This window comes from Rattus rattus, chromosome 2, assembly GCF_011064425.1.
Source record: "Rattus rattus isolate New Zealand chromosome 2, Rrattus_CSIRO_v1, whole genome shotgun sequence".
NCBI lineage: Eukaryota > Metazoa > Chordata > Mammalia > Rodentia > Muridae > Rattus > Rattus rattus.
In genome coordinates, this window is record NC_046155.1 from 168311753 (window position 1) to 168323860 (window position 12108).

Sequence of the window (12108 nt, forward strand, 5' to 3'; positions counted from 1 at the left end):
AACCATAGCCCCACTGCCCACAAAAGGCAAGCAGATGGCCAACTCCCTTCCAGCATTGATGAGACCCAAGGTCCTAACTGACACTGCTCAGGCTTGGTCTGCGGAGAAGGCAGTGGCATAAAGACAGACTATCCACGTTCTAGGGTACTCTGGCTGGTCAGGGAAGGGGTGGGGGGTGGGGCTTTGAAGTCAGGACACTGCGATGATCAAAGGAGGGAGAACATTTGTTTGAGGCCCTTGAGAGTACGCAAGGCACATGGCTTTGGGGAGGTAGGGTCAACCGGAGCTACCTGGAGTGCTTCAGAGCAAGTGGGACTCTCAGGCTAATAGGCTGCTGCTGCTGCTCTGTGAAGAGAGCCAAAGCAGCCAGAGATCACATGAGGCAAGGGCTGGCCAGCAGGACTCCCCCAGCACCCAGCCAGCCAGGCACGCAGAAGAGGAGCTCTGGAGAGGAAGTCAGTCCCAGCAGATGGGCTGGCTGGAGGACAGTAGCTACGTCTGGCACTCCGGGGTTAAAGTGGCTGTCTTGATCTTTTTGTGAGGTAGTACAAATCACCAGAGATCACATGTAGACATGAGGCTGCTTAACACACAGTTGCCACATCCCCCATTTCTGGCCTAGCAACACAGCAATTTTAACCTCTGTACTCTGCATGTGTATGTCTAGAAAAGGGCCTATGAACAATGCTCACTAAACCAAGAGTGTTCACCAAGGGCAGGAAACTCTGCTACAGCCGAGAACCAAGAAGATGCTGAGCGCTTCATGACACCCGCCAGCCCTGGCCTGCGGAAGTCTTGCCCCTCTGCTGGCAGGAAGACTGGAGCAAGGTCACACAAAGAGGAACAAATCCCACCCTGCTGGGCTACTCTGCTGTTTCCATGGGTACCAGGGAGAGCCACAATGAGTCCTGGAGTGCAAACTGATCCATGATGGGACACTGCTAGGACACAGGTCTTACAGTGAGCAACTGATCTTGATCCAACTGGATCCTGTCATTTCCTGGTATTATCTACAATGGCATGTATTCTATAAGGTTGGAGTAATGTTTTTGTACATTGCATATAAATTACCCTTATATTATTCAATGCTGATTTCTGTGCCAGCAGAGATGTGACTATAGGGCCAACTATAGGGCCATTACTGGGAAGCACACCCTGCCTTGGGAGTTTATAAACATTGTCCCTATCACCTTCTGATTGGTCAAACAAACAGCTGCATGGCTAATAGCTCGTCTGCAGACCTAAAGCAGTGCTTCTGGGCTGAAAGAGAGGGTTTCGGGTAGGACACAGATGTGAGGGTGGCTAGCAGAAGCAGACATGAAGAAGCGGGTGCCAGGACCAGACTAAGATGGACAGGTAATGCTCCAGCCATGTGGTGGGAGTAGGCTAAGTCGTGTTCTTAGGTTAGACTAGCCGAGATCGGCCCAGCTACAGTGCCCAAAGCTCATGATAAACACGGTAAGTCTGTATCTGTAGTCAGAGCTGGGGTGGGCACAGAAAGGTTGACCGGGTTCAGTGGTATCTTAGCAACAATGGAGCAAAGCAGCAGCATTTCACACAGGGATTCTGGGGCAGGACAGGCATGAGAGCACATATGTGAGATGCTCATATGCTCAAAGACTGAGACGGGTCTACACAGATGTGGGACAACCTAAAATACCCTACAGGAAGAGAGAACGGTGCCCAGCAGTGTAGGGGTCAGGCTCAGAGTTAACAATGGTCTCCTCACACAGGGCTCAGAAGGCACAAACCTTCCTGCAGCAGGTGGTGGGGGAAACGACTCTGGGACCCTGGCTGTCCCTGGATGAGGAACTGGGAAGCAGAGGACCAGGAGACAGACTCTAATAAATGCAGAAGACCCACTCCCCTCCCCATATCACGAAAGAGCAAACAGATTCAGTTTACAAAAACAATCACGGGATGGGGACAGGATGGGCTGCATCGGTGGCAGAGTACTTGGCTGGCATGCTAACAGCACAAACAACAGGCCCAGAGGCAAGAAACACTCATCGAGTTTGCTCCAAGCCTGGTCACTGGACTCTCAAATGACCTGTGGCCTTCCTTCCCCAGGGCCACTGGGCAAGAAAGTTCCTGCTCAGCTCCAGGCTTGCTGAAGCAAGCAGAAACCAAGCTTTGGGGTTCCTATTACTGTTAGGAGGGATCTGCCTTTTACCTGTGAAATCTCACTTTGTAAGAGAGATGTGTGACTTCCACACCATGCTCTCTGAGACAAAAGGCACAGACAAGCACTGGCACACAGCTCCTCCTCACTCAAGAGACCGGAGGCCCCCAAACCCTTCAAAGACAGGGACTCCCATCTGCTCATAGCAAGATGGCTGTCCTGGAACTCGCTCTGTAGACCAGGTTGGCCTCAAACTCACAGAGATCCCCCTGCCTCTGCCTCCCAAATGCTGGGATTAAAGGAGCATGCCTGCTCCTGCTTCTTCCTGCTCTCAATGTGGCATGCGACAGCACCTGTTTGGGTACTTGCTTACTAGGTATAAAAGGTGGCGTGGCGTAGTCTCTTCCCCTCCTAAGCTGACGCCTCCAGTTAGCATTTCTTACTTGGCTTTAACCTGTGCCCTTCTTGGATAAGTCATAGCCTAAAGCACAATCCCTGTAGTACAGGGGGTGGGGGAGTGGGGGTGGGGTTGGGGCACGCAGGACGGGGACAGCAATGACAACACATGCTGTGGTCTGCTTTATATGACCATAGTTATATACTTACATGATTTAAAATGCTGACTTTGAAACCAGCAAGAAGGCTCAGGGGATAAAGTCTCCAGCCATAAACCTGACTACTTGACTTCAACTAGGACTCACGTAGGAGAGGAGAGAGCAGACTCCCTCCCATAAGCTGTCCTCTGATACACACACGTGCTATGAGCTATGTGTGCTTCAATGCAATCTTTAAAAATGGGTTTGTTTTGTTTTTTGAGACAGGTTTCACTCTGTACCCCTGGCTACCCTGGAACTTTCTAACAGGCCTCAAACTCACAGAGATCTGCCTACCTCTACCTACAGGTGCTGGGTGAAAGATGTGTACTCCTACACCTGGCTAAAAAATGCTTTTAAGCATGATTTAGTATTATGATGGTAGACTAAAGATCACAGATCTAAGTGGTATGAATATATAAAAAGACTTTCATACACAGAGATTTGAGACTGTCACATGGCAAAACAGACTGCAGACCAAGACGCACAGTGTGCCTACTGCCTTTCTGACAGGAAGATAGAATATGACTCAAACGGTTGTTTCTGGTGACTTTGACACCAGCAGGGACAGTGCCTCCACTCTACATGCTCACCCCTTACAGCACCCTCTCCGGACCTCATAGCTCCAGCAGAGATACTGGCTCTGGAAGGTGTGACGACATGGGCAGGACCTGATCTACAGCACACACCAGGTTAGAGCACAGGAGCCTGCACCAGGTGGCAGGCTATGGCAATAGGCTCTCCCACCTCCTGACCAGGCACCAATCTGGTTCCAACTGGACCAAAGTTGCAAGGTTGCAGCACTCAGAATTCTAGAGAAAAAGTGAGGGCCTTGGTCCAGAACCCTCCTCAAGGGTTTGCAACATGGTGTCTGGGGCAGAGGGTGCTCCCACCCAGAGCTGGCACTCCCGTGCTCCCTTTCCCAAACAAGTCTCAGGGACAGCAAGCCCTTCCCAGCCAATAGACAGTATAAGAAAAGTAGCAGCCGTCAACAGCAGTGCCAGAGCCACAGAGCCACACCTGGCTGGTGGATGTTACACAGCCATTCCTCCCCGAGTCAGGGATGCAAGTGTCAATGTGAAGGAAGCTGATGACAGCCCAGGCCTCAATTCCTTGCTGGGGCTCAGGAAGATTAAAGGATAATGCTACCTTGAGAATGTTCACAGACCAAAGGACACCACTCACAGAGCCCTGGAGTAAAGCAAAGGACAGCTCCCCTGGGAAGCTGTGATTGAGGCCACTTTCTAGAGAAGACCTGCTCACTGAACACCACCACTGCCCCCTCCCATTGCAGAGACAGCTACTGTTACATCCCATGGAAAGGAGCCCTTGGCTCCCATCAGCCTGGGCATCTTGTTTTATATGTGGGAAGAATGAGGAACACAGAGGCTGACGAATGCCCACTGGGGAAGCAGAGGGGGCAACACTGACAAACCAGGCATTCCTGCCTTGCCCAGCCAGGAGCAGCTCCCCCATCTATGGTATTTTCCTGAACCTCTTCAACCTTCACCTGGCTTCTAGAGCCTGGGGAGAGACACCTGAGAGCTATGCTTCCTCAGGCTCGCACACTGCACCAGCTGGGAGCTGGAAGGCAGGACCCGGCCCTGTGGCTCTCAACAGTGCACCTTCTCCTGCAGGTCCCACTATGACTGACACTGGAGTCGGTAATGAAGACCACACTCGCCTGGTACACTGCTGACCATCTTCTAAGACCAGCGGGCTGCAAACCCTGTGAAGGGGTGGGGAGTTTGACTTCATACTTTTCTAGTCATGTGCTTCATCCACCTATTAAACTCTGCTGTGGTGGAGCAAAAGCACCACAGACGCTCCATGCAGTGACTGGCCGCACTCCAATATAACCTGATTTGCCCTGTCAGCCAGCAGAGCTGGACCTGCCAACCATACTGAGTCCCTGACTTCTGGTTCACAGGACAGACAGAGGCACAGGGAAACAAAGGAACTAAGTAGAACCAGTTAGCAAACAAAGCATCTAGCTTTTTTGTCAAGAATACCATTGCCTTGAGGAGAAAAAAAAAAAATAGAGACAAAGGAGAACTAGGTTGGAGTAAAGCAAAGATCAGTACGGCCTAGAGTGAATCCATGTTTAAAAACAACACTGTCAGGGGTGAGGGACAGCCTGGTAGGTGACATACTTGCCATGTAAGCACAAGAACCTGAGTGCAGACCCACAGCACTGTCATAAAAGGTCAGGCATCTGTACCCAGGGACGGGGGCTTATAGAACCAAGGGACAGAGACAGGAGGATCCTGGGGCTCACTGGGTTAGCCAGGCTAGCAGGAACAGCAACCTGCAGGCGCTCTACAGAGTGTACCTATGTGCGCGCACACACACACACACCCCCCGAACTAACTAGGAAAACTCAAGTATGCGTGGATATACAGAGGTTAGTGCATATATATTACTTACTGGCTTGGGACCAGAAGTGCTTCTAGCTTGGAGTTCTTTGGGTCTAGAATACTCATAGACTCTACTGTCTGGTCAGCTGCAGAGACAGCTACTGTCACACTGAATGGTAGAGCAGCCTGTTAGCCCAGGCGCCTTAATCTTATTCTAGACGTGGGGAGAGTGAGGAACAAAGAGGCTGTTCCAAGATCTGAAACATTTTGAGCACCATGAGGACACCATGTCCTCAGCTGTGGAGAACTCTGAACTTCAACCTGTACGATCACCTCCAGCATGACAGTGGCATTCCGAGGTTTTAGGAAAGGTACACAGCAGATGGCTGAGTGAAGAGGAAACCACTAATAAGTATGAGCAGAAACTCAAAATCTACCTTTAAATAATATAAAAGAAAGGCAGGAAGGCAGTGAGGCTCAGCAGTGAGGGTACTCCCCTTTAGATGCGATGACTCGACTCAACCCGGGGAGCCTGCATGGTAGAAGGGAAGAACCGGCTCGCCTTCCAGTTTAATCCCGACTTCCACATGCATGCACGTCACAGCGTGTACATATGTACCGTGCCCCAGTGCATGCATGAGCATACACGCATGCGCACACTAGATGTGGGTGCTGAGAGCTGAGCTGCAGAGGCTGGGTGGTTCCTGAGTGTTCTCTAAACTTCCCTGCATCAGAACACACGTGTGCTGGGCAGGGCAGGTGTCAGGTCCAAAGGGAACTCCAATCCTCCACATTCCGAAAGACAGAAGAGACATGGCTGTCTCTGCTGCCGAGTAGCATTCCGAATGGCATGCTGACCTCCAGGCTCCCTCGGCATCATGAGCACCTGTTACACATTTCAGAGCCCATCCTAGCTCCTCTCGCCTCCTCTCTACCCTAGGCTCCCCTACCCATTCTCCTAAACCCTGCTATTTCAGCTGCGGTCTTGTCTCTCCTCTCCACCTTGCTGCTCCTATGTTTTCCCCTCCTCCTCTTGTGCTCTTTTGCAATAGACCTCTTCCCCTTCTCCCCCTAACCCCCATGTACCACCTCCTTCTGTTCCTGGTTTCTCTCCTGGCCATGACCAGTCTACTGCTCTTCCAGATGCCTGGCTGTTCCCCCTCTTACCTACAATAAAAACCCTCCCCTTTTACAGGTGGCACACGCCTTTAATCCCAACACTCAAGGCATCCCTGAGTTTAACCTGGTCTACATGGTGAGACCCTATGGGGGTCGGGGGGAGGGCGTGCTGGCTAAATGGCTGCTAGGTCCCAGCTCCTGGGAAAGGCAAAAAAAGAGCCTGAAGCCCAGCGAGTGTGAGTCATGGCATCAGTCAGCATCTTCTCAGCAGTGCTTCCTGTCTCCCCACCCTGCAGTCCCTACACTCACACCTGGGCTGTGTGAACAGAGTGGAGGCTCAGCTGCCCCCTTCCTTGCTGTGTCTCTGGCTTTGCCTTCCTTTGGAATCTAGGGCTTGGTCTCCAGGGCAGGGCCATTCTCCCCATCAGCAGAGGGTACCAAGGAAAGAAAAGCATAAGCCGCCCAATCTTCATCCTGGTCTTAGCATGGCCCAATCTCTCTGCTATTGAGGACAAGTTGTCTTGTGAAAAGTAGAAATCAGATCTCACTGGCAGCGGTTAATGCCCTCTCCCAGGCCTGACCCAGTGAGTGCCAGGTACTGCTGCCCCAGGCTTCCTGTTTATCATCCTCTGAATCTCCTAACAACCCTGTGACAAACCCCAGTTTATTAAGCGCCTGCCAAGCCCTGCAGGGATCTCCACTGAGGGCCAAAGCTTTGGCTAGGCTTCCAGCTTTGAGCGCCTCTACTTCCCCTCTTCCAAACGCAGTCCTCGATTCTCTGGTAACACAGAACTCCTTGATATCCCCGAGACACAGGAGTTGTTTCACCTCTAGGTCTCTGCATATTCTGTTGAGTCCATGTCCTAGACCGTTCTCTTTCCTATTTCCGGAGCCAAGGTCTTGCCCATCCCTCCACCTCACCTAACACCCATGAACTAGCACCTATCAGCCTAGATCTACTTTTGCTGCCAGTCCATATTTGGTCCCCAGTTTTCAACTGGGTTACACCTGAGCTGGCCTGAGATGATAACTCGGTTCCCTGTGGTGAGACAAATGTATTTTTAACTTGGGGAGATATGCAACAATAACTATGTGTAGATCATGGTAGCATCTTGTGACATTGTTTTATGCAGGCTCTAAAACAGCACTGTACAAGAGGGACTGTCCCAAACAACTGGGAGGCAGAGGCAGGAGGATCAAAATTGATGACCAGCCTTAGCTACGTATTAAATCAAGGCCAATCTGGGCAACACAAGTTCCCATTTAAAAAAAGGTGAGGGCAGGTAAAGAAAATAAACATTCTTATTTCTCCACTGCTCCATCTGAAATGCTAAGCAGGTCTAGGCCAGCCTTCTTCAGGGTCCCCATAGGTACAGCTGAGCCTCTGCCTTCTAGACAACCACGAGGAGTGTTGCTCAAAGCCAAGTCCAAGAGGACAGAGTAGGAGAAAGAACATTTTCCACACTAGGAAGACCCGTCTACCACACAGACACATCAGTGAGGACAGCAGCCCCGCTCTAGCAGGGAAGAGAGAAAAACAAGCATTGAACAGACAAAGAACCTCAAGGGCAGGCTCACCCACACACGCAGAGCCTAACCCTGCTCGGACAGCTAAGAGTCGGAGCATTTGAGCACACACAGTTAGGGGTACTCTGAGACATCGGCTGACAGAAAACCTCTCGATACTAGAAATGTGGACTCCTGTGAGCCTTAGTCATAGCCCTAAGGATGCATTCTATGTGTTGTGAACCAAAAGCATACATGCTATGCCTCGCAGCAACATGCCGTATAATGAGCTCCAGGCTGGAAGCACGTCCCAGAGCCCATGTATGGCTGCTACAAAGCAATCAAAGAACACAGTGGCAGCAACAGCTACACTCTTACACCATTCAGTGAGAGCAGTCAGTTCAGAGTGGTACAACTCGACTCTGGGACACTGGGTGCCCAAGCTCCAGTTGCTCCTCCAGGGTACTGTGGTGGTTTGAATAGGAACGAACCCCATAGATTCCTGGATTAACGTGCTTGGCCCATAGAGAGTGGCACCATTAGGAGTGTGACTTTGTTGGAGTAGGAGTGACCTTGCTGGAGGAAGTGTGTTACTGTGGAGGCAGGCTTTGCAGTCCCCTATGCTCAAGCTAGGCCCAGTGTGGCACAGACGTCTCTTAGCTGCCTTAGGAACAAGAGGAGAACTCTCAGCTCTTCCAGCATCACATCTACCCGCAGGCTGCCATGCTTCCTGCTGTGACTGAGGATAATGGACTGAACCTCTGTACTGGTAGGCCAGCCCCAATTCAATGTTGTCCTGGATAAGAGTTGCTGTGGTCATGGTGTCTCTTCACAGTGATAGAAATCCTAAGAGAGGCACAAAGGAATTGCAACCTGAAGAGTTCGGGGAGTGGGGTTGGGGACAGAGATGGGGTAGCCATCATTTATTCAGACTGACCTTGATCTCATTCTGTAGCCTAGAAAGGCCTAGAACTGCATTTCTCCTGCCTTAGTCTGCTAAGTACTGATGTCCCAAGCATACACCACTATATTTGGCTCAAATTCCTTTTTGTAAGACAAGGTTTCATGTAGGCCATGCTGGCCTCCAACTTACTATGTCACCAAGGGCAAACCTCTTGTCTCATCTCCCTAGTGATGGGATTATAGGGATGTTACACGCCATGTTTATGTAGGACTGGAGAACTGAAGCCAGTCTCATGCGTTCTAGGCTAGACTCTTAGAACAGCTACATCTCTAGCCCCCTACACTGATCTTTGTAACTGACTCTCTGGACCAGTGCCCTTGAATCAATGAAAGTGCTTATGTGAAATGCAGCTGGTAAATCCACGTCATGAACAGGAAGAACTCCATTTTTTACCAGGACTCTGATATGCTCCCAGAGATGCAGAGTGTTCTTTGGGTTTTTTGTTTTTTGTTTTTTTTAATTTATATAAGTACACTGTCTGTCTTCAGACACCAGAAGAGGGCATTGGATCCCATTACAGATGGTTGTGAGCCACTGTGTGGTTGCTGGGATTTGAACTCAGGACCTCTGGAAGAGCAGTCAGTGTTCTTAACCACTGAGCCATCTCTCCAGCCCAAGTGGGGGCAGGGGTGGGGGTGGATCTTTAAACCAAGCATCCCAGCTCTTCTCAGCTCCACTTGGAAAGGTCCCATGCCAGAGGACTCCAGGTAAAGAATAGCATCCCAGGGGCTGGAAAGATGGCTCAGTGGTTAAAAGCACTGACTGCTAGAACTTCTAGAGGTCCTGAGTTCAATTCCCAGCAACTACATGATGACTCACAACCATCTGTAATGGTATGTCTGAAGATACGACAGTGTACTCATATAGGTAAAATAAAAATCGTAAGAATAGCATCCCAAAGGATTCTGTCCACCTACTCCTCTTGCCTTCATACTAGGCCTGTTCACTCTCAGGAAGGAGACCACTCACCTCTCATCTGGAGAGTCGACATGGAAGGTCCTCTCGATGACTGTGGTCCACTGCAGGCAGCGTATGACAAAGGTGTTGGGTCGTGGCCTCTCAGTCTTCATCAGCTGGCATTCTGTGGGTAGAGGCAGGCAAAGGGTGAGGGGATGGTCCTGCTGCCTACAGACCAAATTCACCAAGCCATCTCTTGTATGCCAACCCCTATACAAGACGATGCCAGGAACTGAGACAGTCCTGGCCCTGTCCTCGAGGTACAGGATGTCACAGTCTCCACCTGCTCTTCAAGGGCACAAAGAAACCCCAAGCTGTGGGAAGGACTACAGAGATGGGGCACAAGTGACAAGGACGAGGCTTTCACCAGCTCCTCCTCCACACAGCTCTACTTTCTTGCTTTCAGCCCATCCCACGGCTCCAGAGATGCAACTCAGGGTTTAAAGCACAATAGACAAAGGCTCTGCACTGAGGGCGGCTCAAGTTCGGGTTGTCCTTGAACTCACTTTGCAGTCCAGAAAGGCATTTCTGCTGCCTCAGCCTACAAAATACGGAAGTCCACCAGGTGGTGAAGGCCAAACTGGCAGCAGCGACTCAGGTGTCATGGCCACGGAGGAAAAGACAGAGAAGGTATTGATCCCAGAAGGCAAGCGGATGTTGTGGTTTGCCCTGGAGTTATCTGTATTTTGATGCTAATTCCGCTGCCTCAAGGACCTAGTTAGTACTCAGGACTCAGGCGACTTCACCAGAACCTTCTCCCCATTTAAGGGCAGGTACAGGATAGAAGGAGGCCTGTCATTGGAGGAGAAGGAAGGATGGGCGGGAGAAAAGTCTGAAGGAAGAGGAGGAGACTGGAACAGAAAGAGGGAGAGAGAGGGGGAGGTAGAGTAGCTGGTAGACAACATGGAAGGTGACGATAAGATTCCACTCTGTGTATTTACAGTTGTTATTAATGTTCTTAAGGGATGGATGGCACTGGGCTTTGTATGTTTAGGTGGGCAATTATATCTTATCAATTGGGTCTAAGGTTATTGTGTTGTGTGTTCTTTCATGTGTAGATTTAAGTGTAATGGAGTGTGGGGTGGCTGGTCTGGGCCACCACGGAGTTGGGATGTGTGTTTCTGGCATGGAGACCTGCCTTGGGCACTAGATAGGTAGAGAGATTGCAGACAGCTCAGAGAGAGGCCTTCGGCAGTGTGATAGGGGATGGAGCAAAGTGCGTGAGACGCAGCAGATATCTTCCAGCACCACGGTGCCGGACCTAGTGGGGTTAAAAGACAACCATACTTTTTTTATTTTTTATATTTTTACAACAACAAGGGGACATGGTTAGTAAGACACTGTGGTACAGTGCAAGGCAGGCCACAGGAGAAAGAAGCCTCAAGTCTGGAGAAGTGGATCAAGCTGGCCTGGCAGAACCCTGGAAATCACACTGAGGAATCCAGTCTGTCTTTGGGGCCATGGAAGGGATGTGTAGAGACTGAGACAAGTCCTTCTTGCTGAAGGCCAGAGACAGCACAGAGAGTTAACCAAGATTAATGGGGAGGGAAGGGCATTGGACTTCAGGGCAGGAAGAGGCATCTAGAGCCAGTCCCAGGTCACTGCCTGAGACCTAGGGTTAAACAGGATTGCCTCAGATGGAGATAGGGGAGAGAGGAGATGGTGGGCAGGGGACAGGAAGGTCAGCTTGGGATATGGTTAGGATGGGGGTCCTAGAGGCCACCCACAGAAAAATTTTCAAGATGCTGCTAGAGATAGGCTAGAGATCGAGTCAGAAGCTGGAGCTGGTAGCGGATGTGGCAGGGCCATGGGCGCAGGAAGAGAGATGCCAGGAAAAGGCTTTCTGCAGAAGGGGTGGACACCAGGCTGGGTTCCAGAGACTGCAAAGGTAGAAGTCAAAGCAGAAGCTGCAGCAAGGCCCTCAGAGTGAATGGGATCTGGGATAATGGAAACAGGGTAGTCTATGAGACATTCTCAGCAGCTATGACAAGAACATGGTATTGGGTTCATAATGGAGGAAGGAGACAAGAATACCAGGGGATTATTGGGCTTGTCAAGCTGGTCAAGAAAATACCAGGTCAGTAGCAGTTCACACCTTTAACTCCAGCAGTCAGGAAGCAGAGGCAGGCAGATCTCTTTTGAGTTTGAGGCCAGCCTAGTCTACAGAGTGAGTTCCGAGACAGCCAGGGTTACACGGTGAGACCCTACCTTAGAAAACCACAAGCACACAAAGAAAACACAAGGTTAGGTTCCACAGAGGGAAATGAGGACATATGGTAAGCCCTGGAGCAGATCAGTTAGATGCCAACACTTATTTGGTGAGTGGGACAGAGAGAGCAGGGAGGACTTTAGTAGAGCAGACAGGACACCAGCTAGAACCAGGGCCAAAGGGGTGAGGTGCATCCTGACTTCCCACTCTCCCGAGGACGGAAACACTCACTGACAATGAGCAGCAGCCAGAAAGGACAGAGTCAGATCTGAGGGTGAAAG

At 50.6% G+C, this 12108-nt stretch overlaps 1 protein-coding gene across 3 annotated transcripts in view; it reads right to left on the reverse strand.

Annotated features, from left to right (window-relative positions):
- Akt2 (AKT serine/threonine kinase 2) overlaps positions 1–12108 on the reverse strand; it is a 50471-nt gene that overhangs the window by 10317 nt on the left and 28046 nt on the right. For all 3 annotated transcript variants that reach the window (XM_032894102.1, XM_032894103.1, XM_032894101.1), the window contains one exon: positions 9631–9742. In XM_032894102.1, the coding sequence (XP_032749993.1) occupies positions 9631–9742 (112 nt within the window). The remainder of the gene's footprint in view (positions 1–9630; positions 9743–12108) is intronic.